The 20,902-nt window shown below is 43.6% G+C and overlaps 2 protein-coding genes across 4 annotated transcripts in view; one reads left to right on the top strand and one right to left on the bottom strand.

Annotated features, from left to right (window-relative positions):
- On the bottom strand, positions 1-7,825 carry APEX2 (apurinic/apyrimidinic endodeoxyribonuclease 2). Its single transcript, XM_003807151.5, has 6 exons — positions 7,229-7,825; positions 6,181-6,264; positions 5,343-5,523; positions 4,663-4,809; positions 3,903-3,972; positions 1-1,254 (listed from the first exon to the last, which is right to left on the bottom strand). The coding sequence occupies exons 1-6, from the start codon at positions 7,383-7,385 to the stop codon at positions 337-339; spliced, it is 1,557 nt and encodes a 518-aa protein (XP_003807199.1). The 5' UTR covers positions 7,386-7,825; the 3' UTR covers positions 1-336.
- Positions 7,826-9,017: 1,192 nt separating this feature from the next.
- The window catches only part of PFKFB1 (6-phosphofructo-2-kinase/fructose-2,6-biphosphatase 1), a 67,180-nt gene continuing 55,295 nt past the window's right edge, over positions 9,018-20,902 (top strand). For 2 of the 3 annotated variants that reach the window (XM_034950716.3, XM_003807145.6), the window contains exon 1: positions 13,616-13,893. In XM_034950716.3, coding sequence (XP_034806607.3) covers positions 13,773-13,893 — 121 coding nt within the window. In that variant the 5' untranslated portion in view covers positions 13,616-13,772. Of the gene's footprint in view, positions 9,402-13,615; positions 13,894-20,902 lie in introns of those variants that run through there. The other variant, XM_057301063.1, reaches the window with a different exon arrangement.

Below are 20,902 nucleotides of genomic sequence, written 5' to 3'. Positions count from 1 at the left end.
TGAAACAAATACACAGACTTTATTTATGCACAAATACACTTTCCAGCAAAGACAGAAGTGATTTAAAATCACACAACTTCCCGGGGCAGCTAGTGTCCGTGTACTTCGGACAGGAAGGTGGAAAGTGGTGTAAGGGGCTGGGTCACAGGATTAAGGCACAAGAAGCTCACCAACAAGGAGCTAGGTAGGAAGGAAAGCGAGGAAGAGAGGGCTTAAAAGAGGAAGAGAAGGGTAGGAGACTTTGAGGGAGAAGCAGGAGGCAGCTCAGGGAATGGGAGCTGGCCTCAGATCATGTGCAGGGGTGACCATGCCAGATGTCCCCAGGCCTCCATTGGTTCAGCTGGGCCTGCTCCAGAGGAAGAAGTTGCACCGGGAGGAGGGGTCAGTGGGAGGACCCCGGGGCCTGGCACACATGTAGAAGCGGCGGCCCAAGTTGGGTCCTGGCTTCTTCACAGTACGCATCACACATGGCTCCCTGTGGCCCCCACAGAGGGGTGTGCGCAAGGGCCCCGCCAGCACAGACTTCCAGAATGAGGTCCGTAACTCCTTCTCATCTTTGGCTTCTGAAGTCTTGGCCTGCCCCTTCACCACTTTGGCCACTGCCTTCTCTTCTGGAGTCTTCGGGGTCATGAGGGTGCTCATCAGTGGTAGGCTAGGCAGCTCTATGTCAGGAGAGGCTTGGGGACAGCTAGGGGAGGGCTGAAAGTAGCTCTTCAGGTTTTTCTGGCCTCTGCTAGAGCCAACCTGACTGGGCCGAGGCCTGGTTGAGCGCACTTGGGCTTTGTTTTGGCATGTCTGTACCCGGGTTTGATTGTTGTGCTGCAGCGTCGACTGCTCCAACACAGGACTTTGTTCGAGAGGAACTAGGAAGCGAAGGATCTTGAGCTGGGTGCCTGCAAACTCAGGGAGGAAGCGGGTGCACAGAGGTGGGCACTGTTTTGCAGGCACAGAGGACACACTCAAGACTGCACCCACAGGGCAGTGGTCAGAGCCCATCACCTCAGGCAGCAGGAAAGAGGCCTGAAAGGTGTCTATGACCAGGGTCCTGTCCCCCAGCACATAGTCAAGCCGGGAGCCATAGTTGAGATGGCGGGCGCCAGTGACTGCTGACCAGCAGGTGAAGGCCCCCTCCTGCTTTGGTTGGAAGCAGCGGTAGCTATCGATGAAGGGCCCTACATGAGAGGCAGACTGGCACCCCAAGTTACTGAGCAAGCTGTCCATCCACTTGCGCCCTGGGTCCTCTTCAAAGCATTCCTAGGTGAGGAGGAAAGGGGGTTGGAAGAGAGAGAGACAGAACTAGATACCTAGAACTGGAAGGGACTTAGACTAACTGCTGCATTTTGCAAATAAGAAAATTTGGTTGTCCCAAGAGGACTACTGCTCAAGGTCACACAGTCCGGAATTGGCAGAGCTGGGATTCTGATTTTCATCCTTACTGATTTAAAAGACCATGCTTGTTTTTCCCTCTGCACGAGCTTGCATTTGTCTTGCATTGGTCCGTCAATGGCAAATCTGAAAGTCTGCTTACTCAAAGCAATTCCCGGAACTGCTTTTCAAAAGGATGGAAAACAGGAAGTTAAAAGTGTTTGCCTCTAGGAAGCAGGGCTGGGGTTAAGAGTTAGGAAGACTGTCAGCTTCTTCCTTTAAACCCTCTGGCACTATTTGGTTTATCTAGTGTGTCAAAGCCCTCAATGACCATTCCTACCTCCTGAGCTGAGGACCTGCAAGGATCCAGGTCTGAATACTTCCTTAGGCTCTGATCCCCAATCCATCATCCATCAGTCCATCCATTCAATCCACCTACCAACCCACTCATTCAATGCAAGAAATGTTCATGGAATACCTATTATGTGCCATGCATGATGCCAGGGACAAAGTAGGAACCTGATCTACTCCTGGGGACCAAGGAGGCTTCCTTTCGAGAAGTGATCTGGAGCTGAGGTGTGGGGGCTGAGTAAGAGTAACCTAGGTGGAGGGTGCTCCTAACTTTAAGAACAGTCTCTGTGCTGGGCCTGTGGAGGGAGTGTGCTGCGTACCCAAAAGACTTGAGGAAAGACCAGACTGGAGACCAGAATACCAGCAGGAAATGGCTGCCATAGTCACACAAGCAAGATGATGGTCACTTGGACTAGGGTGGGTGCCAGAGGAGACAGAAACATGAAATTATGAGATGATTTGTAGCTAGAATCAACAGTACTTGCTGACTAACTGAATGTGGGAAGTGGAGTAAGAAAGAAAGACAATACTAGCACAATTCCCAGGCTTTAAGTTGAAGCAATCAAGGGGATGATGGTGCCATTTACAGAAATGACAAGACTAAAAGAGCAAGCCTGGTAGAAAGTGGGTATGTTCTGCTATTTTGGAAAGACTGTGTAAGTCATCTGAGCTGGCACTATTAGTTCACTTTTCCTGGAGGAGAAAATGAAAGAGGGATACATAAGAGATCTAGGATACCTCTGAACTAAGTAGAAAAGGCACAAAGATGTATGATGCTATCACAGGAATCTGAAAGGACACACTGAATGAATGCATAAGAGGAATGAGGCAGGGAGGGACTGAAGGCTCACACTTTGTAGCATTCTCTCCGCTCCCCACCACACCACCACCACCATTCTCTCATTCTCTCACTTCTGCTCATTTTCCCAGCTGGGAGCCATATCTACATTTATGTAGCTCTTCTGCGAATTAATCAAGGAATATTCCCACGGTCCCTTCTCTAAGCCAAGCCCAGTGCTGAGTAGGACTGTACCAGCATAAATCACTGATCCCCCATCGTGAGACATAAGGCAAGAAAAGATGAGAGCTGGCTTGTAGATTCTAGGGCAGTGGTTCTCAAGCCTGGCTGCACAATAAAGTCACACTGGGGGCTTTTAGAACGTGCCACTACCCTGGCCCCACACTCGAGAGTTCTGAGTTCATTGATCTGGAGTAGTGCTAAGATATTGATATTTTTGTTCTAATATGCAGTTAGGGGCTGAAAACCATGGGCCTAGGGGAACTTAGAGATAAGAGGTTCATATAACAAAAAGACAGGGAGGGGGTCATGTCCACCAATTCAGGGCACAGTGAGAAAAGCCAGAATGAGAATAACTTTTACAACGGGCCGACAGGAGACAACCTGTCTAGAGAGGACAAAATGTGTAGGGACACTGAAGGTGGAAATAAGAGACAGGTCACAGACCAAGGAGAGCCTTGAATGCTAGGTCTCCATGTTTTCTCTGCATCACAGAGGTAACAGGGAGGTACTGAAAGTTCATAAACAAGAAATACAGTGTATTAAGGAAATGACCAAGGCAATGTGGAATTCACAGTCCTTGAAATCTGACCCCCAACAACTCTCCAGCCCCACCTTCTGCCACTCACCTCCCTTCCTGTGTCACTAAGAAGAAAGGGACTTGTGGTTCCCCATGCACACAATGCAATTCTCACCTTGAAACCTTTGCCCATGCTAGAATGCTTTCTACTTCAAAGCTCTGTTCTACTCATCTGTTAAGATTCAGCCATTTTCAGCTGCTTGTCCTGATGTCCGAGCTCACCTAGGAATCCCATCTCTGAGCTCCTGTAGCTTTCTGGGATGCCATCTGTGCCTCTGCCCTGAGAATACCATCCTATAATTGGCTAGCCATGTGTCTGTAGCCCACCACCATGCTGGAGAGCTCCTAGGAGCCAAGGGCTGGATCTGACTCCTGAGTCCTCAGTATGTGGCTCAGGGCCAGGCCATGGGCAGAGTCAGTATTGTCTATTGAATGAATGACCAATCCTCAGTACTATAAGAATAGTATTGCAAGCCAAGCTCCGCTTTCCCATAAAGGAAGCTGTCCCTGGGCCAAAAACTCAGCGTTGGTTGGCTGGACAAACAGAATCAGTCAGGAGTGGGGCCAGGCACCTAGAGGGAGCCTTACCAGGTTGACTGCATCCCAGTGGTCAATGGGGCGGTGGGCTGTATTCAGGTCACCCAGAATGATCACATGGCTGAAAAACACAATGTGGGATTGTTAGAAAGGGGTGCAGCAGTCCTGGCCCATATACTTTTTCCTGGGCCCAAGAGCTCAGACAGGCCCTCTCCCATATTGAGGCTTCCTAGCCAACAGCAACTCATAACAGCCTACCTCTCCAATCTTACCACAAACTTGCTGCCTTTCATATCTGACCAACCCAATTCTGATCTCCAAAGGTGACAGTGTTCCATGTTTGACATGTCTGCCTCACTAATCAGTAGCCAATGGGCATTTTTCTTGTCCTTCAAAGCTGAGCTCAGATACCACCTCCCCTTGATTGCTCTAACCCAACCTCACTTTCCTGTCCTTCCCTGGAACAAGACTTTCCTTTGCTCCCACGCACTTTACCATTCTCATCTCATTTTACCCTTAAAACTATTGTGTAGGGTAGAGATTCATATATTCATTTGACAAAAGAGAAAACAGAGGCAAGACTAGCCCTAGGGCTCACAATGAGTAAGAGCAGGAGCCTGAATAGGTGCTCAGAGTACAAAACCCATGTTTGTTTTGAGCAGAGCCTATTCAGGTGGGCATATTGGTGTTTGCAACTATGCTGTGAAAGAACTCAGAGACAAAGGGTCCATATCCCTTTCAATGGAGCTTGACACAGGGCTGGGCACCCAGGACCAACTCAAGGAAGCCTTACTGCCCAGGCTTGCAGTACCTGCCTGCCGCCAGGAGGGCTTCTGCTCGGATTTGCAGCAAACGATAGAAGTGCATCTTAAAGACTAGCCGCTCAGGCCTCCCAGGGTCCGCATGGGGGCAGTACACGTTGATTAGGGTCAAGGTCTTCTCCTTCCCTTCCCATGTGCTGGAGAAAAGAGAAACCCCCAAAAGGGGTCAGTTTCAAACCTCCCCTTCTGTCCCTTCCCCATACCACATGGCTTCCATTTTGTGACTGTCTGGGATGGAAAAGAAAGGGGTTAAAGAGACACAAATGATCTGGCATGCACAGGACTTGGGGACTGACTACTGATAAGGCAGGGAGAGGGATATCTAAGGATTACCACCAGGTAATGGTGCTGCTATTCACAAAGACAGAACACCCAGAAAGACAGCAACCTGGGGCAGTGAGTTCAGCACTAAGTTGCTTTTGAGATGTCTATGGTAATAAGAGCTGGATCACTAGGCCAGCCCCACATTGTAGAGATGGAGACTCAAGCTTCAGAGGGGGAAAAATTTGCCAGGGTCACACACTGAGTAGCCCAGCCAGGACTAAACCAGGAAAGGCAAATTTGGGAACTTCTCCACGGTGCATGTATGTTTACATGGCAAGCCTTAGAATCTTCACACTCAAAGAGTAGCACCAGCAGTGCTCAGTAGCAGGGAGATATGAGCTATTACCAGATCTTATGCTGTGTGAGGAGGGCCCGGCCCTCACTATCCAGAGCCCGGAGTTCCTCTTGGGTAAACTCATCCATGTTTCCGTAGCAACCAACATCCCCATTCTGGGTGGCAAACAGGCCAGTCAGGCCTTCTTCAGCAGCCACTGGGGTAGCATTGTCCTTACAGAAGGTGGCTACACCTGGGAACAGACAGGGCACTCTGAGCAGACCTGGCAGTCAATAGCCTGTTGCACAGCCTGTCCCACTCCAATTGTCCCCACACAAGTCACCTAAGTCATCTTCATAAAGTGTGGTTCTTGGGTAACCTTATTCAAACCCTGGAGTCTCAGTTCCTACATCTAAAAAAGCCACAGAATGTTCTAAGTGTCTTACATTGATACATGGTGAGTGCTCAAGACGTATTAGCAATTATTATTATCACATGGATTAATTCATTTAATCCTTGTAACAGCCCTGGAAGGTAAACATTACCCTCATTTTCTAGCTGAGGAACCTGAGGCACCAAGAGGTAATGTAACTTGCCAGAGGGTGCACAGCTAGGAAATGAGCCATGATTCAAACCCAGGCTGTCTGGCTCCACAGTTCACACAATTAAGCACCACACTACTACTGTACTTCTGAGGTCCAGTAGGATAATTCTATCCATAAAAATTATATTTCCAGTAGGATAATTCTATCCATAAAAATTATATTTCATGTAATTTACTATTATGCAGCTTTAGCTCTGTAAACTAAATGTCTAAGATTTCTTATTACCCTCTCATCAAATATTGGAAACCCTTTTCCCCTATCTGCCTCCCTCACTAATTTAAAAGTCCACAGAAAGCCCCATTTACCAGAATAGCCGCTACGGTTGCGGCTGAAGCTGAAATAGGAGTTATAACCCTCAACGATAGCCAGGGGCTCTGTCAGTGCATCCCCTGGAAAAAAAAAAATGTAAGATTAAGTCAGAGGTAAAACTAGCATCCGAGAAACACAAAGGCCTGGAATTACAGTTGTAGGCTAATTCCTTGCACACATCAGAGCCAGAGTTGGGGGTGACGGGAATGAAATATCCATGATTAGAGGAGGACCTAGAAAGATGGGAAATGTCAGAGAGGAAATTGATATCAGAATTAGAAGGCTTGGGGGGGGCGGTTAGAGACTATGAAGTGGAGGTGGAGAATTAGGTGGGAAGGGGAAAGAATCAGAGCTAAGCCTGGGGGTCTGAACGATAGGAGGAAGCTGGGGATGGGGATGGACATACGAGAGGACAGTGGGAATCTGAGCTAAGGGTGAGAGGTAAGAGAGAGGGAATTAGGGGATCTGAACTGGGGGTGGAGGGAAAAGGAATTAGGGGATTCTGAGGGGAGATAGGAGGGTGAAGAAATAAGAGGACATCTAAGCTTGGGGTGGGAAATGAGGTGGGAATTAGGGACTTTCCGCTGGGAGGAGAGATGGGAATAGATAAGGGGTACTGGGGTTCTGAGGTGGAAATGTGAAAAAGGAAATTAGACTGAGCTGGGGTCAAAGATGGGGTGGGAATTAGAGGATCTGAGCTTGGGGCAGGGATGAAGAATTCGGGGGTTTGACTTGGCGGCGGGGAGATGGACAGCGTATGGAAGGAGGAAATTCAGGGGACTGAGTTTGGGGCCGGAGAATGAGTGGGAATCTGACTAGATATGGGGTTTCGAGAAGGAGCTAAAGTTTGCTGAAGACAGGAGATGGAGTGCAATTAGGGGATCTAGCTAGGGTGGGAAATGGAAGTTTAAGAGGGAAGGCACCTGGGTCTAAGGACAGGACTCTAAGAATAGGAAACTGGGAAAGTAAAATTACATGGGACAGGGGACAAAAGTTAGCGGGAAAGAAAAAGTATGTAGGGATCCTGGAATCCAGAGCGCTCACTGGTCACTTTGGTTTCCTGGAGACAGACGATATCCGCATCCAGCTCGTCCAAAATGCGCCCCACGGCCACGGCGGCACAGTTGCTGGGTTCCTGATTTGCCACCCCTTGCAGGGGTCTCCGAATCCCATTGATGTTCCAGCTCACCACGCGCAACATCTTAACGGGCTGGAACGCCTCCCAGCCCGCGCCAACCTAGGCGCGAGCGAACTGCTTCCTGTTCAGAAGTTGGCCAGGCCCGCCTCCCACGCGCGTTTGCGCAGGCGTTCTCGTGCGTACCACCAAAGCGCCTGACGCACGTCGGGCGGGGGCTTCAACTTCCTCAGCTCTCATTGGCGGGAGGAGGAACTGGGTGGACGCTGAAGGAAGCAGAGCGGAAGCCTAGGGGCAATGAATGGCGAGAGGAGTTTCCAGTTGGGCTCCCGCTCCTTCCGCTCGGACACCTGAGTCTCAGTGCGTTTTTCCTGTACTCAGAAGTCCAAGTGGTGCGTCCGGTTACTTACAAACGGCATTTTGCCACTTTTTAAGCGACGGAACCCTGAGCGGAACTGCTCAGCCGCCAAAGCCCCGCCCTCAGTGCGGCGGACCGCCCACCTAAGTTCACAGATGGCTGCAGCGCTTGCGCCCCAGGAATAGCTGGCGCTAAGTGCTCGCGTTGGACTGGGCAAAGGGAAGTTCATGGTTGGAGGAGGGAGCAGTAAGAGTCGCTCCACTGAGATAAGACTTAGGAGGAGGGCCTTTGGCTTTATTGGGGCAGAGGGGAGGAGGAGGAGGCTGTCTCAAGCCTGCCCTGTAGCTTTTGTCTTGGCTCTTAACATTCTGAAGGATGTAGCCGGACACATCCTTACTCTTGGTTCTGTTTCTCAGATAAGTGAAATCGAGGCCCAGGAAATGTAAGCTCGTGAGCAGCATTGTCTCCGGATGCATCCATGGCTCTTCTGTATATGTTATCTCATTTCATTCTCAAGACAACCCAGTTCGGGACATGGAGGCTAAGTTAGAGACGTCGAATGAATTCACTTCATTCTCACAGTTCACTCTCTCTTACACTGAAGTAGTAGAGCCAGGATTCACACCCTGTCTTAATTAGCTCAATAATTACTTTTCTGAGTGTTTTTACTGACCACACACCTCCCCAGTTAAGTCTTTTCCTCTGGGGCCCCACGGCACCCTATGGTCCATTCTGTCACAGTACTTATAATACACAGCTATCATTGACTTCTATTTCTGCTGCCACTAGAATGCCAGCAACTTGAGAGCAATGACCATGTCTGGTTCATCTTGTTAGCCCCATCCCCTAATACTGGACACAGCATATGTTGGGAAGCAATAGATATTTGTCAGGTGAATGAATGAACAAAGGATAATAGCAAGAGCATCGACAGGTTCATGGCTTGTTTTTGAGAGCACAAAAATTAGAAGTAATGGATATGCCCAATGTCCAGGGAAAAGCATAACGATGCATCTTTAGGTTCCTCACCCAGAATTGCAGCATAATTATTTGTTCCCCAGAATTTAAGTCTTAGAGCCATCATCCTCAATGGTTACAGCAAAGACGCAGTAAACTGCTTTTCCTCCTGGAGGACTTAAAAGGTTACCAGTTGTTGCTATCAGAAAATAGCTCTGTGATTAAAATAAAAATTTGCATGTCCTGAGCTTCTTCATGCTTTGGGGGTTATTGACTCAGGATTGACTCCCATGAGTGCGATAACTAGGACAAAGGAAATGAACATTTTATTGCTCTTGCTTCATATTGCCAGATTGCTTTCCAGTAAGGGATTATGCCCATTTACACTGAAGATCGATCTGAAACTCAGCACCAGCGAAATCCAGAACTTGCCTGTCTCCATGGCTGGTTTTAATTTCCCCATTCTGCAGTGGCTTGTTAATATTAGTTCTGACCTTTGGGGCAAGGTGAACACATGGTTGGACTGAAGAGAAAAGGCTTCTGGTGGCTCAGGAACTTCTTTGGCAACTACAACAGCTGATATTTCAACAGAGCACATACATCCCCCACTTAACAAGGGTACATCCTCAGCCTTCTCAGGGAACCAACGAACACCTCCAGGCTTCCTCTTTGATGCCACCCACTGGACCTGCCTTGGGGGTCTGTAAATGCAAGAGAACCGAGTGTTGGATAATTAGCGATGGAAGAAAAAACCTCTAGAATAAAAGGTAGGTGAGAAAGAAGGGAAAGTAGGCAGGAGTTGCACAAATCCACATCCATTCTTCAGGCCCTCTGGAAAGTTTTCTTTGCATAGATGGTTGTCGTGTGCATTAAAGGGCATGGGAAAGTGGGGGAAAAGATTATATCTATATGTAACCTATTTATCTGTCTGTATATTTTTAAAAGCCCATTCTGGGCTTTGTGGGACACTGGCCCCCAGGGCAATTCACTAGCACCTGTGAAAGTCTCTCTAACTTGGTCAAGTCTGGTTTTGAATGAACTGAGTGATTGAGATAGCTCTTACCTCCCCACTGATGTGTAAAGTAGGGTTGATTTGCTGTGGCGCTTTGAACAAGCTCTCTTGCTTCTCTGGGCATCAGTAGCTTCCTCAGTAAAATGGAAATCAAAGTCTCTAGCCAACGTTCCTCAGAGGGCTGTCACGATCAAGAAGAGTGGAAAGGCAGAAACCAAAGCTCTTTGGAGACATTTCAGGACTTCCTCGCTCTAAGAGTAGTCATCTTGCTTTTTCTATAGGCTCCACAAGCAATCCCACCCAAAACCCTCCAGCTGCTGTGCGACTATAGTCTGCGGAGAGCCACTTCCATGACTAGGATTCAGTGAGGTTTGGGGCCCAGGCATGAGGCCGAAAATAGTGGAGAGATGGTGGGCCAGGACAGTGGGTGAGAAGGAAGGGGATCCTAGGCTGCTGTCACAGAAGGCCTGACACTCATATACATGCACCTAGCTTGTAAGTGTGTGGTCGATCTCCCCTCACACCTTCACTCTCCACAAATGCATTCATACCCAAACAGTCTGAGAGCTACCAATAGGGAGACCCCATTCGTGACTTTATTATCCATCAGCACTGTCATATGCTGCTTTACATGGTATTCTCCCCCCATACACATGCCCTATACTTTGGGAGGGGTATGGGGTCAGGATCTGGGGGCCTTGGGAAATCACATTGTAATCTTTTCTTCCCTAGAGATAGCCCCATTTTAGAATTTTAGACCAAGAGCTGCAGGTCAGAGCTTGATCTTGAATGAGAATCTGGTACTGACTGAACCCTTTCTCTGCCACGAGTTCATTGGCCCTTTTCAGAGAGGACTTCATTCTTTTGTTTATCTGTTTCTGTCCCATTCAAGGTAGAGAAACCTTTCTGGATGCCACCTCCTACCTCAGACAAATTAGTTCTCCCATCCAATTCCCTGCACAGCTCTCTGTTATAATATTTACCTTGTTGAACTAGAATTAGTTGTCCACAAGTTCATCTCATCTAGGGCAGAGAGATGTAGACTGCACAAACACAATAAGCAAGTGTCTTCTCTGTCCTCTGTGCCAGGGCCTGAGTTGGACACTGGAAACACAAATTACAGATCACTGAGATCTAGTCTCCATCCTCAAGGAGTTCACAGTCTAGTGGGGAAGCAGACCAGGAAAATACTGGTGGATACTTGCTCAGATAGGAGCATGTGGGCAATATAAGAACCAAATACAAGGCCTGTCCCAAGGATACAGGGGTCACTTCCCAGAGGAAGTGAACATCAAACCAGACCTTGAAAAGTGGGTCAGATTTTGTTGGGAATAGAAGGAGAAAAATGGCATTTCAGGCTGAGCAAAGGCCAAGAAACAGGAAAATACACCATGTATTTTGGGGCCCAGTGAGTCAGCCAGTGCAGTTTAAGGATGATCTAAGGAGAGATATGGCTGGACAGATAGGCTGAAGCTTGATTGAAAAGTCTTGAGTGCCAAGCTGAGGTCTTTCCATAAAGCTTGTTTTGGTCTCCTGCTTCTGGGATCAGAATTGGTAACAGTAGTGAGGAATCTCATAGCTAATTCCAGGCAATTTTAAGTTAGGCTTTCAAGCCTGGACCCCAGGTTTACCCTTTAAGACTTTGTCAAAAGCCTGCCAGCTTCCTATCTCAGATTTCCTGCTGCTAAAATTATCCTTCTGCCTGTTGGCAGGGCCATGAGGACAAAACTGTAAACATAAAAGAGATGTTCATGTGACCAGCTAGATTACCTTGAACATGCCACTTCCCCTCCCCAGACCTCAGTTTCCCTGTAAGGCTAACAAGGATGTTTGCAAGGATCAAATAAGATAAGGAATATGTTGTTGCTTTGTGGGCAATGGAAAACATACAGGGAAAGGGTTATAATTAAGATTATTAATATTAACAGATTTATACCAGTTAGGAAATTTATTAGAATTAAAAGAGTTGTATCTCTTACAAAGTCTAGTTCTGAGACTCTAGAGGTTCTGAGCTAACCTGTAAGACCACATTCTTAGATCAGGCTTGTTTGATTAATTAAAGAAAAGCCCTGGCCTGGGAGAAATTAGGTCCCTAGTGTTCTATTCCTGACTTGGCCACTGATTTACTACATGACCTTAGGAAAATATTTCTAGACCTCAGTTTTCTTACCTGAGAGGGTGAGATGAAATGATCTTGCAAGTCTTTACACAAAATCAAAAGAGTAAAACCAAATTCATCCTTCTAATTGATTTGCAGGAGCTCTTTGTGTATTATAAATGTTAAGCCTTTCCCATAATATTGTAAGTTTCCTTAACTGAGAGTTTTCTGTATGGTCAGCATTATATTAGAAGTTTCAGATTAGTCAAGGAGGTGTCTGATCATTTACCTCCCAAAGGGAGTAACAGTGTTAGATAATATATTTTTAACATTTCACAGATTGCTTTACATTTTTTAACACACTGAATCTTCAACAGTCCTAAGGAGGGTAGGTACTCCTATCATTCCCATGTTCCAGATAAGAAAACTGAAGCACTGAAAAGTTTAGTCTTCTGCTCATTGCCTCATAGCCAACAAGGGGCAGAGGTAGGACTCCACTCAAGAAATATTGCTCCAGAGCCTATTGCTCTTAACCATCATGATCTGCTATCTCAGTTGATTCATTTAGATAGGTGGGCTCTGGAATGTATTAAAAATTTGGTATGATTTATACACAACAACTGGAGGGAATCTGACCCTTGTGTAGACTAAGGCTTGCAAATGTATTTTAGGGAACTTCTTAAAAGGCAAAGTGGAACTGAGAGCATTTGAGGGCAGGGATTGGAAATTTCTGTCCCCAAGAGATTGCCCTTGTGTAGCCCAGCTCAGTGGAAGAAAGTTGAGCTTCTTCATAGCCAATCGTTGGAGGTTCATTGGGGGTGGGAAGGTTGCAAAAGAGTGAAGTAAGAGCACACTTGTGCATCTTCCAGGCAAGCTGTGCAGTTCTATGAGTTATACACATAAAAGCCTCAAAACAACGGGTCAGGGGAGCGGGAGAGGGCAGGTGAGAGTGAGTCATCTGGGCTGGATGACTCTGGCCTATGGACTTGTCCTACTTTGAGGCCATTGCTCTCTGTTCCCTGCTGCAGCCTCCACCCTCTTAAATCTCCATCCTAATAGCTTGGCATGAGGAACTTTAGTGAAATTTTCTATCAGTTCATGATGCCAGTGTCATTCTCCTTAGGGCATCTGATGGTGGCTAACAGCCATGTGGGCAGAGCTTACCATTCCCCCACCTCCAGTCCCAGGCAATGGCTGCACTCTTCCAAAGGTGTCAGTTTACTCCTATTTATTTAGCCCTTGGCTGGAGAGAGTAGAAAGATGATCAGATAGTGCCCATCTCTTCAAGAGTGCTCCAGGCAGCACATTTCAGGTGGGAGAGGCCCTGTGGCAAGGAAGGCAGCAGAATCCAGAGAAGACAAGGGATGCAATGCCATTTTGGGTCGGGGAAGCAGAGAAGTAGTGGACCTTCCATGTCCAGTTTGGGCCTCTAATTGCCAGCTCAAAACACTGCATTCCCCAGTAGGGACTTTGTGTTTGTGTTTTTGTCCTTGGGAACCTTGCATTTCTGATGTGAATCTTGGTTTCTGGGTTGGAGCTTGACATTCTGCTTGGGCCCATTTTTTTATTTCAAAGCTGGGAAAGCCGCTGAGACCTACCTCCATCACCTTTGCCTCTATACCCCACACAGGCTGTAAGCACATGATCTTTGGTCTTTTATTTGCATACTCTATTAGTCTTGTCTTCATTGGAGGGAAGTGACTGGTCAGACCTGGGCTGTGTTGCTGGCTGCCTTCCTTGTTGGGCTCCAACTTACCTCCTATGTACACAGCCCTTGGAGTTCAGAGGCCTCTCCTGACCTCTGCCCAACCTCTCGCCCTCTGCACCCAATACCCCACTAGTACATACAGGAGCAGAGGCAGGCTAGGACCAGAGGAAAGAAGAGAGGGGACTGAAGACAGACTTTGAGAGGGCTCAGAAACCCAGTACACCCCCTGTCCCAGCCCTGTCCACCTGCTGCTGTGGCCACAGCGAGAGAAAAGACAGCTAGTAAGATAGGAAGTGAGGCCAGGTACCTTGTGGGCAGTGATGTCATTCGCTGCGACTCCTAAGATGTCTCCAGAGATGGGAGAGCTCACCCAAACCAGGTTGCAGAAGATCTGGATTCCACACAGCAGCGGCAGCAGCAGGCTGCAACGGAGAAGGGGCTGTAAGTGGGGTTTGCTTCCGTGGGTTTAAAGGTGGTGGTGGTAGAGTGGGTGTAGAAGAGCAAAGGATGCACCTCCCCTTGCCATCCACTCCTACCTCAACCTAAAAGTTGGAATAGATGAACAACTGGATGAAATAGAGGCTAGTGTCAAAAACGTGAGGAAAAGAATGAGAGAGAAGACAGGCGGAAAGAGAGATGAAGACAAAGGAGGATTAGGTTAAGACCATCTTAATAAGAGGGATCTTTAGGAACTTTTCCTTTCTTATGCAGAGCTTGTTTGGAATGCTTCTTGTTTGGAATTTAAGATTTCTAGTTTAGGACTGTTCAGTGATAGCCTAGTATGTTTCATTTTGGTGACTTCTGTGAAGTGTCTGGGAGTTGGTCTTGCCTGACTGATAGTGCCTGGGTGAAATAAGGTGATGGCTCCTGGCATCATCTTTCAGGGGACAGGTGCTGGGTACACAACAGTGCCATGTCACTGGTCAGTATTGCTCCTCTCCTTTCTCAGGCCTTTTCTGAGTCTATACCTGCCTAGGTTGGGAAACACTTAATGTCCTGTCTCCAGTGTTGCCTTCCTGGCACATACGGACTTCCTTGCTGCTCTGGAAATTTGAGAGAGGCAGTCTCTCAGGGCCAGCCCACTGGTGTGGTGCTCACTTTGGAAATTTAAGAAAGATCAAGGGCAAAACAAAACCTGTACATATTTAAAACAAAAACTGGAGTGTACCATTTCCCATAGATAACAGGCGACAGTGGTGGACCAAGGTGCATCCAGCCCAGGGATTGTGGCCTGAGTGGCCATAAGGTGGGTTAAGATAAGGCAGCTGTGGACTGTGGGACTCAGACACCCCAAAGGCCAGCTAACCAAGTTTCCAGTCTGCTAATGCTAGAGGAGGCCCAGGCTTAGGGATATTGGGGGTAGCAGTAGTTGCTTAGAGGATCTAGGAGCATATAGGATGTTAAATATAGTTATAATATACAGGATGTAGGGTGTGGGTGGAGGAAGAGAGAGAAAAAAGACTAGGCTCCTATTCTCTCTCTTTCTTATCTCCACCAGCTCTCTCACTCACTCATCTGGAGATCTAGGAGCCTGGAGACTGAGAGGTACCCTCGCCCAGCCAGCCACTCTTGGCCTTTTCCAAGGGGCTGTTTAGTTGACAAACAAGCAAGCCATTCTCTGCATACACGGGTCCTCCAGAGCTAGAATGCTTATAGTCCTGGGAACTGTGTCTTTCAAGTTGGAGAGATAATATACATAAATCACCTAATATAGTCTCTATCAAATAGAAGATGAAAAATAAATATGTGCTCACTTTTGTTTGGAGTGTCACTTTCCTCAGCTATAAAACAGGATTAATGCCTGCAACCCAGTGTTATTGGGAGTAATTCACTGATTCAGAGGTTCTGGATCCAGACTGCCTAGGTTTGAGTTCCAGCTCTATCTCCCCCTGTGTCTGTGACCTTGGGCAACTCTCTTAACCTCTCTTGGCTTCTGTTTCCTCACCTGTAAAAGGAAGTTAATAACAGTGTAGTTGTGAAGATTAAATGAACTGAAGCATGTGATGTGCTTAGAAGAGTGTCCAGCACATAGTACATATGCAGTAATTGTTAATTATCCTAATTATTATTGTTCTTGTTATATAAACAAGAAAGCGGGTGTGTGGTCTTATTTACCATCATATCCTCAACATCAGGCCCTGATCCTGGCACATAGTAGATGCTCAGTAAATGGTCACTCTGTGCTACTTCCACTCTACCACTCACCATAGCCAAGAATGGGGCTCTGTGTGTACAAGACAGTCACTCATTAATATTTGACTAAATTTTATCAGACCATAGATGCAAAAAACTTAGATAGTGGTTGCCAAGTCTGGACAATGTCTGGTTCACTTCTTGCTAGGGAGGCCAGTCTATTGATCCCTGTAAGGTCTGAATCACCTTTTTCTTGGAGCATCCTCTCTAGCAGACACACAGTTACTTAATGTTATTCTGAAGATTAAATACATTAACATGTAAAGTACTTGAACAGCTGTGCATATTCTTTTCTCATCCAACATTATGTTTATGCGAACCACCCATTTTATCGTTGCAAGCAGTTGTAGTTTGTTTATTCCCCTTGTGAATATCCCACAGTTTATCCATCTTACTATTGTTGAGCATTTGGGTAGTTTCTAATTTTTGATTATGAAGAATAATCCAATGGGCATTCTTGTACCTTTATCCTGGTAGAGCACGTCCCTTCATCTTGTCCTTCTTATGGAGTGTCTTGGCTATTCTTGGTCCAATGCCCTTCTCCATAAATTTTGGAATCAGCTTTCCAAGTTACACACATACACACACACACACGCACAGAGAGAGAGAGAGAGAGGGAGAGAGAGAGAGAGAACTTTTGGGATTTTGATGGAAATTACATTCAATCTGTAAATCAGTCAATTTGAGGAGAGTTGCCATCTTTGTGACATTGAGTCTTCCCTAAACACGGTATATCACTCCATATATTCAGACTTTTTCATGTTGAGTGAAGTTTTATAATTTAATCTATAAAAGGTTTGCATGCCATTGTAAGATTTTTTTGGCTTATTTTTTGTTGCTATCTTAAACAGTACCTTTTTAGAAAATTAAATTTTATAGCAGTATGTTGCTAATGTATACAACTGTATTTGTTTTTCATGTAATGAATTTGTAACTAGCAAACCTGCTAAACTTTCTTATGAGTTTTGATAATTTGTATGTAAATGACAGCTTTCATTTTCCCCACAACCCTCATTTTTATCTTTCTTATATTATTACACTGCTAAGACCTCCCACCTTTAATATACACACACGAGATGTGCAGTACACGTTGAAAAGAAATGTTAATAGTGTATATTCTTATGCTGATCCTGATTTTAAGTTTCACCATTGAGCAAATTTGCTGTAGTTTTTTGGTAGATATCATTTAATAGGTTAAAGACGTTCCTGTTTATTCTGAGTTTGCCAATACAATTTTTAAAAGATGAATGAATATTGAATTTTATTAAACATGTTTTCTGTATTCACTGAAATGACATTAATTTTCTATTTTAACCCATTAATGTGGTACAATACATTAGAGTTTTTCTTGTGTTGAAATAATCTTGCAGTCCTGGGATAAATAAAAACTTCTGAATTTCTTTCACTAATATTTTGTTTAGGATTTTAGCATTTTGCTCAGGAAAGAGATTGGCCTGTGATTTTTCCAAGAGTGTCAAGATTATACTAACCTCATAAAATCAGGTGGGAACTATTTCCTTTCATTCTGTCCTCTGACAGAGGTTGTCTGCAGAACTAGCCATTCCTCAAATATTTTACCTGGCAGCATTTCCAGGTAAAATATCTGGACCCGGTGTCTCCTTTAACATTTTAACTGATACAATCTCTTTTATCAGTTATAGAGTCCTTTCAGTTTGCTATTTCCACTAAAGTTAGCTTTCTTAAGCTTTCCTAAGTTATGATTTTCTATGAATTTTTCTACTTCACATAGTTTTCAAATTTATTTTGTGTAAAGTTCTTATCTTTGTATCTTTTTTATCTCTGTTGCATTTGTAGTTATAGCTTCTCTTTCATTATAATATTATTTATTTGCACCTTTTTTCTCTTGATCAATCTTGCTATAAGTTTGACACTTTTATAATTCTAAAATAATCAACTTTTGACTTTTTGATCCTTTTTTATCTTTATTTTCTATTTAACTATTTTTTCATCATTATTCTGTTTCTCCTACTTTCTTTGGATTTATTCTGTTGTTCTTTTTTAACTAATAGAGTTGCATGCTGCTCAGCTCATTCATTTTCAGACTTTCTTCTTTTCTAATTTAAGTGTCCAATGCTATAATTGGCCTACTAAACAGGGCTGATATTCCACAGATTCACAATCGTATGGCCATATGAATTTTCAGACTATTTCTAGTCCATTTTATAAATAGGCACTGTCCCAGGCTTTTTTAGTCTCTCCAACACTTACCCAGTTACCCTGGCCACCTCAATTCCTTTCCCAGGATAGCCAGGACCTACTGATTATCATCTAGCAACTAAAGGATTAATGCCTACCACAGCAGGAGGCCTCCAGTACTTGGTGCCAGCCCTTGGACCAGCTTCTGTTTTGATAGATCAGTGCTCTTGTCATTTCTATTTTAATTCCATTCTGGTCAGAGAACAAACTTTGTATTATTTCAGTTCTTTGAAATCTATTGAGACTTGCTTTATGGACCAACTTATGGACAATCTGGTAAATGTTCCAAGAGCACTTGAAAAGAATGTGCGTTTTACAGTTGTGTTTAGTGTACTATATACCTCGATTAACTTGTGTTTGTTAATCTGGCTCAAATGTTCTATATTCTTCTGGGGTTTTGGCTGCCTGTTGATATGGAAAATTTGTTAATGTTTCCTTGTAATTCTGTCAATCTTGAAAGTTCGTAGTTACAAACAAATTTAGAATTGCTATATCTTCCTTGTGAATTGAATATTTTATCACCATGTAAGGAAATTATTAACTCTGGTAATACCTGGTAATTTGGTATCATTGACGTTTTTGCCCTATAATCAATCTTTTTTCTCATATTAATATACCTACATTAGCTTTATTTAGCTTAATATTTGCCTGGTATGTGTTTTCCTACATTTAAAAAATTGTTTTTGATAGAGATATAATTCACATACCATAAAATTCACCATTTTGAAGTATACAGTGGTTTTGAGTATATTCACATAGTTGTGTAACCATCACCACTAATTCCAGGACATTTTCTTTATGCCAAAAAGGAATTCCATACTCTAGACTCACTCCAGATGACTCTCTCCCCTTAGCCCCTGGCAACCACTAATCTACTTTCAGTCCCAATGAATTTGCCTATTCTGGACATTTTATATAAGGGGAATCATACAATATGTGGCCTTTTGTATCTGGCTCGTTTCTTTGGGCATGTTTTCAAGGTTAATCCATGTTGTAGCATGCAAAGTCACAAAGATATATGCCTAGGCTTTTTTCTAAGAGTTTTATAGTCTTGGCTCTTACATTTAGGTTTTTCAATTTATTCTGAGTTAATATTTGCATGTGGTGTGAGATGGGAATCCAGCTTCGTTCTTTTGCATGTGGCTATCCAGTTGTCCTAGCAGCATTTTTTGAAAAGACTCTTCTTTCCCCTACTTAATTGTCTTGGCACCCTTGATGAAAATCAGGTGACTATAAGTTGAAGGGTTTACTTCTGGGCTCTCAGTTCTATTCCATTTGTTTATATGTATCTCTACCCTTATACCAGTACCACACATTCTTGATTATTGTAGTTTAATTGTAATTTTGAAATTGGGAAGTATGTCTTCTAATTTTGGTCTTTTTCAGATTGTTTTTATGATTGTTTTGGCTATTCTAGGTCCTTTGCATTTCCATATAAATTTTAAGACCAATTTATTAATTTCTGCAAAGAATTAAGCTGAAACTTTGACAGAAGCTGCATTTAATCTATAGATTAGTTAGGGAATATTACCATCTTAACAATAATAAGTTTTAGGTCCCTGAACATGAGATGTTGTTGCATTTACTTAGGTCTTTAATTATATTCACCAATGTTTTGCAGTTTTCAGAGTGTTTTACATTTTTTAAAGTGTTCTTTTAAGCATTTTATTGTTTTGATGCTATTGTAAATAAAATTGTTTTACTTAATTTCATTTTGTTTGCTCATGGCTACTTTATAGAAATGTAATTGATTTTTATATATTGATCTTATATTCTGCAACATTGCTGGACTCATTTATTAGGTCCAATGGTGTTTTTTAGTGCATTCCTTGGGATTTTCTATATACAAGATTATGTTATCTGCAAATAGAAATAATTTCATCTCTTCCTTTCCAATCCAGATGCCTTTTATTTTCTTTTTCTTACCTAATTACCTTGGCTATAACCTCTACTAGAATGTTGAAAAGATGAGATGAAAACAGACATCCTTCTGTTGTTACTGATCTTGGCAGGCGGCATGGGAGAAACTATTCAATCTTTCACCATTAAGTGTGATATTCACTGTGGGTTTTTCATTGGTGTCTTTTATTAGGTTTAGGACCTTTCCTTCTAGTTTTAATTTGTTGTTGATTTTATCATGAAGGGGTATTTAATTTCCCAAATGCTTTATCTGTGCCTATTATGATGATCATTTGGTTTTTTGTCCTTAATTCTATTGATGTGATCTGTTGCATTAATTGATTTTCAAAGGTTAAATCAAGCTTGCATTCCTATAAGAAATCTAACTTGATTGTGATGTAAAAAGTATAAGTATAATATATACATATATAAATGTATACATATAAATCCTTTTATACATTCCTGGGTTCAGTTTGCTAGTGTTTTGTGGGGATTTTTACATCCATATTCACAACAGCTATTGGTCTATAATTTTCTTTTCTTCTAATATATGTGCCTAACTTTGGTAGCACGGAAATACTGGCCTCATAGAATGAGTTGGGAAGTGCTTCTTCCTCTTCTACTTTTTGAAAGAGCTTTTGAAGAATCGTATTATTCTTTAAATGTTTGTAGAATTCACCAGTGAAACCATCTAATCCTGGACTTTTCTTTCTGGCAAGGTTTTTCATTACTTATTCAACCCCTTGTTATAGATCTATTTAGATTTCATTTCTTTTTTAGTCAGTTTTGAGAGTTTGTATCATTCTAATAATTTGTCTATTTCACCTAAGGCATTTATTGTGTTGGCATACAGTTTATGATTGTTCATAATATTCCCTTATAATTCTTTTTATTTTCATAAAGTCAGTAGTAATGTCTCCTCTTTTTTTCCTGAATTTATTAATTTGAGTTTTCTCTTTTTTTTCTTGGTCAGTCTCACTAAAGGTTTGTCAAGTTTATTAATTTTTTCAAATAACCAACTTTTGATTTTGTTGATTTTTTTCTAATGTTTTCCTAGTCTCTGTTTTATTATTTTCACCTCTAATCCTTATTATATCCTTCTTCTGTTTCCTTTAGGTTCCCATATTTGTGAATTTCCCAA

This window comes from Pan paniscus, chromosome X (assembly GCF_029289425.2).
Source record: "Pan paniscus chromosome X, NHGRI_mPanPan1-v2.0_pri, whole genome shotgun sequence".
In the NCBI taxonomy this organism is placed as follows: domain Eukaryota; kingdom Metazoa; phylum Chordata; class Mammalia; order Primates; family Hominidae; genus Pan; species Pan paniscus.
The sequence above is the reverse complement of the archived record's forward strand: the minus strand, read 5'-3'. Positions and strand labels throughout refer to the sequence as shown.

Bases quoted from the DNA above. Each gene is read 5' to 3' on its own strand.
- APEX2 (XM_003807151.5), bottom strand. From the start codon at position 7,385: ATGTTGCGCGTGGTGAGCTGGAACATCAATGGGATTCGGAGACCCCTG. The intron at 4,810-5,342 runs GTAATAGCTCAT...TCTTTTCTCCAG, and splicing joins CTCACACAGCATAAGATCTG to CACATGGGAAGGGAAGGAGA. The intron at 1,255-3,902 runs GTAAGGCTCCCT...CTCCTCACCTAG, and splicing joins ACTGGGATGCAGTCAACCTG to GAATGCTTTGAAGAGGACCC.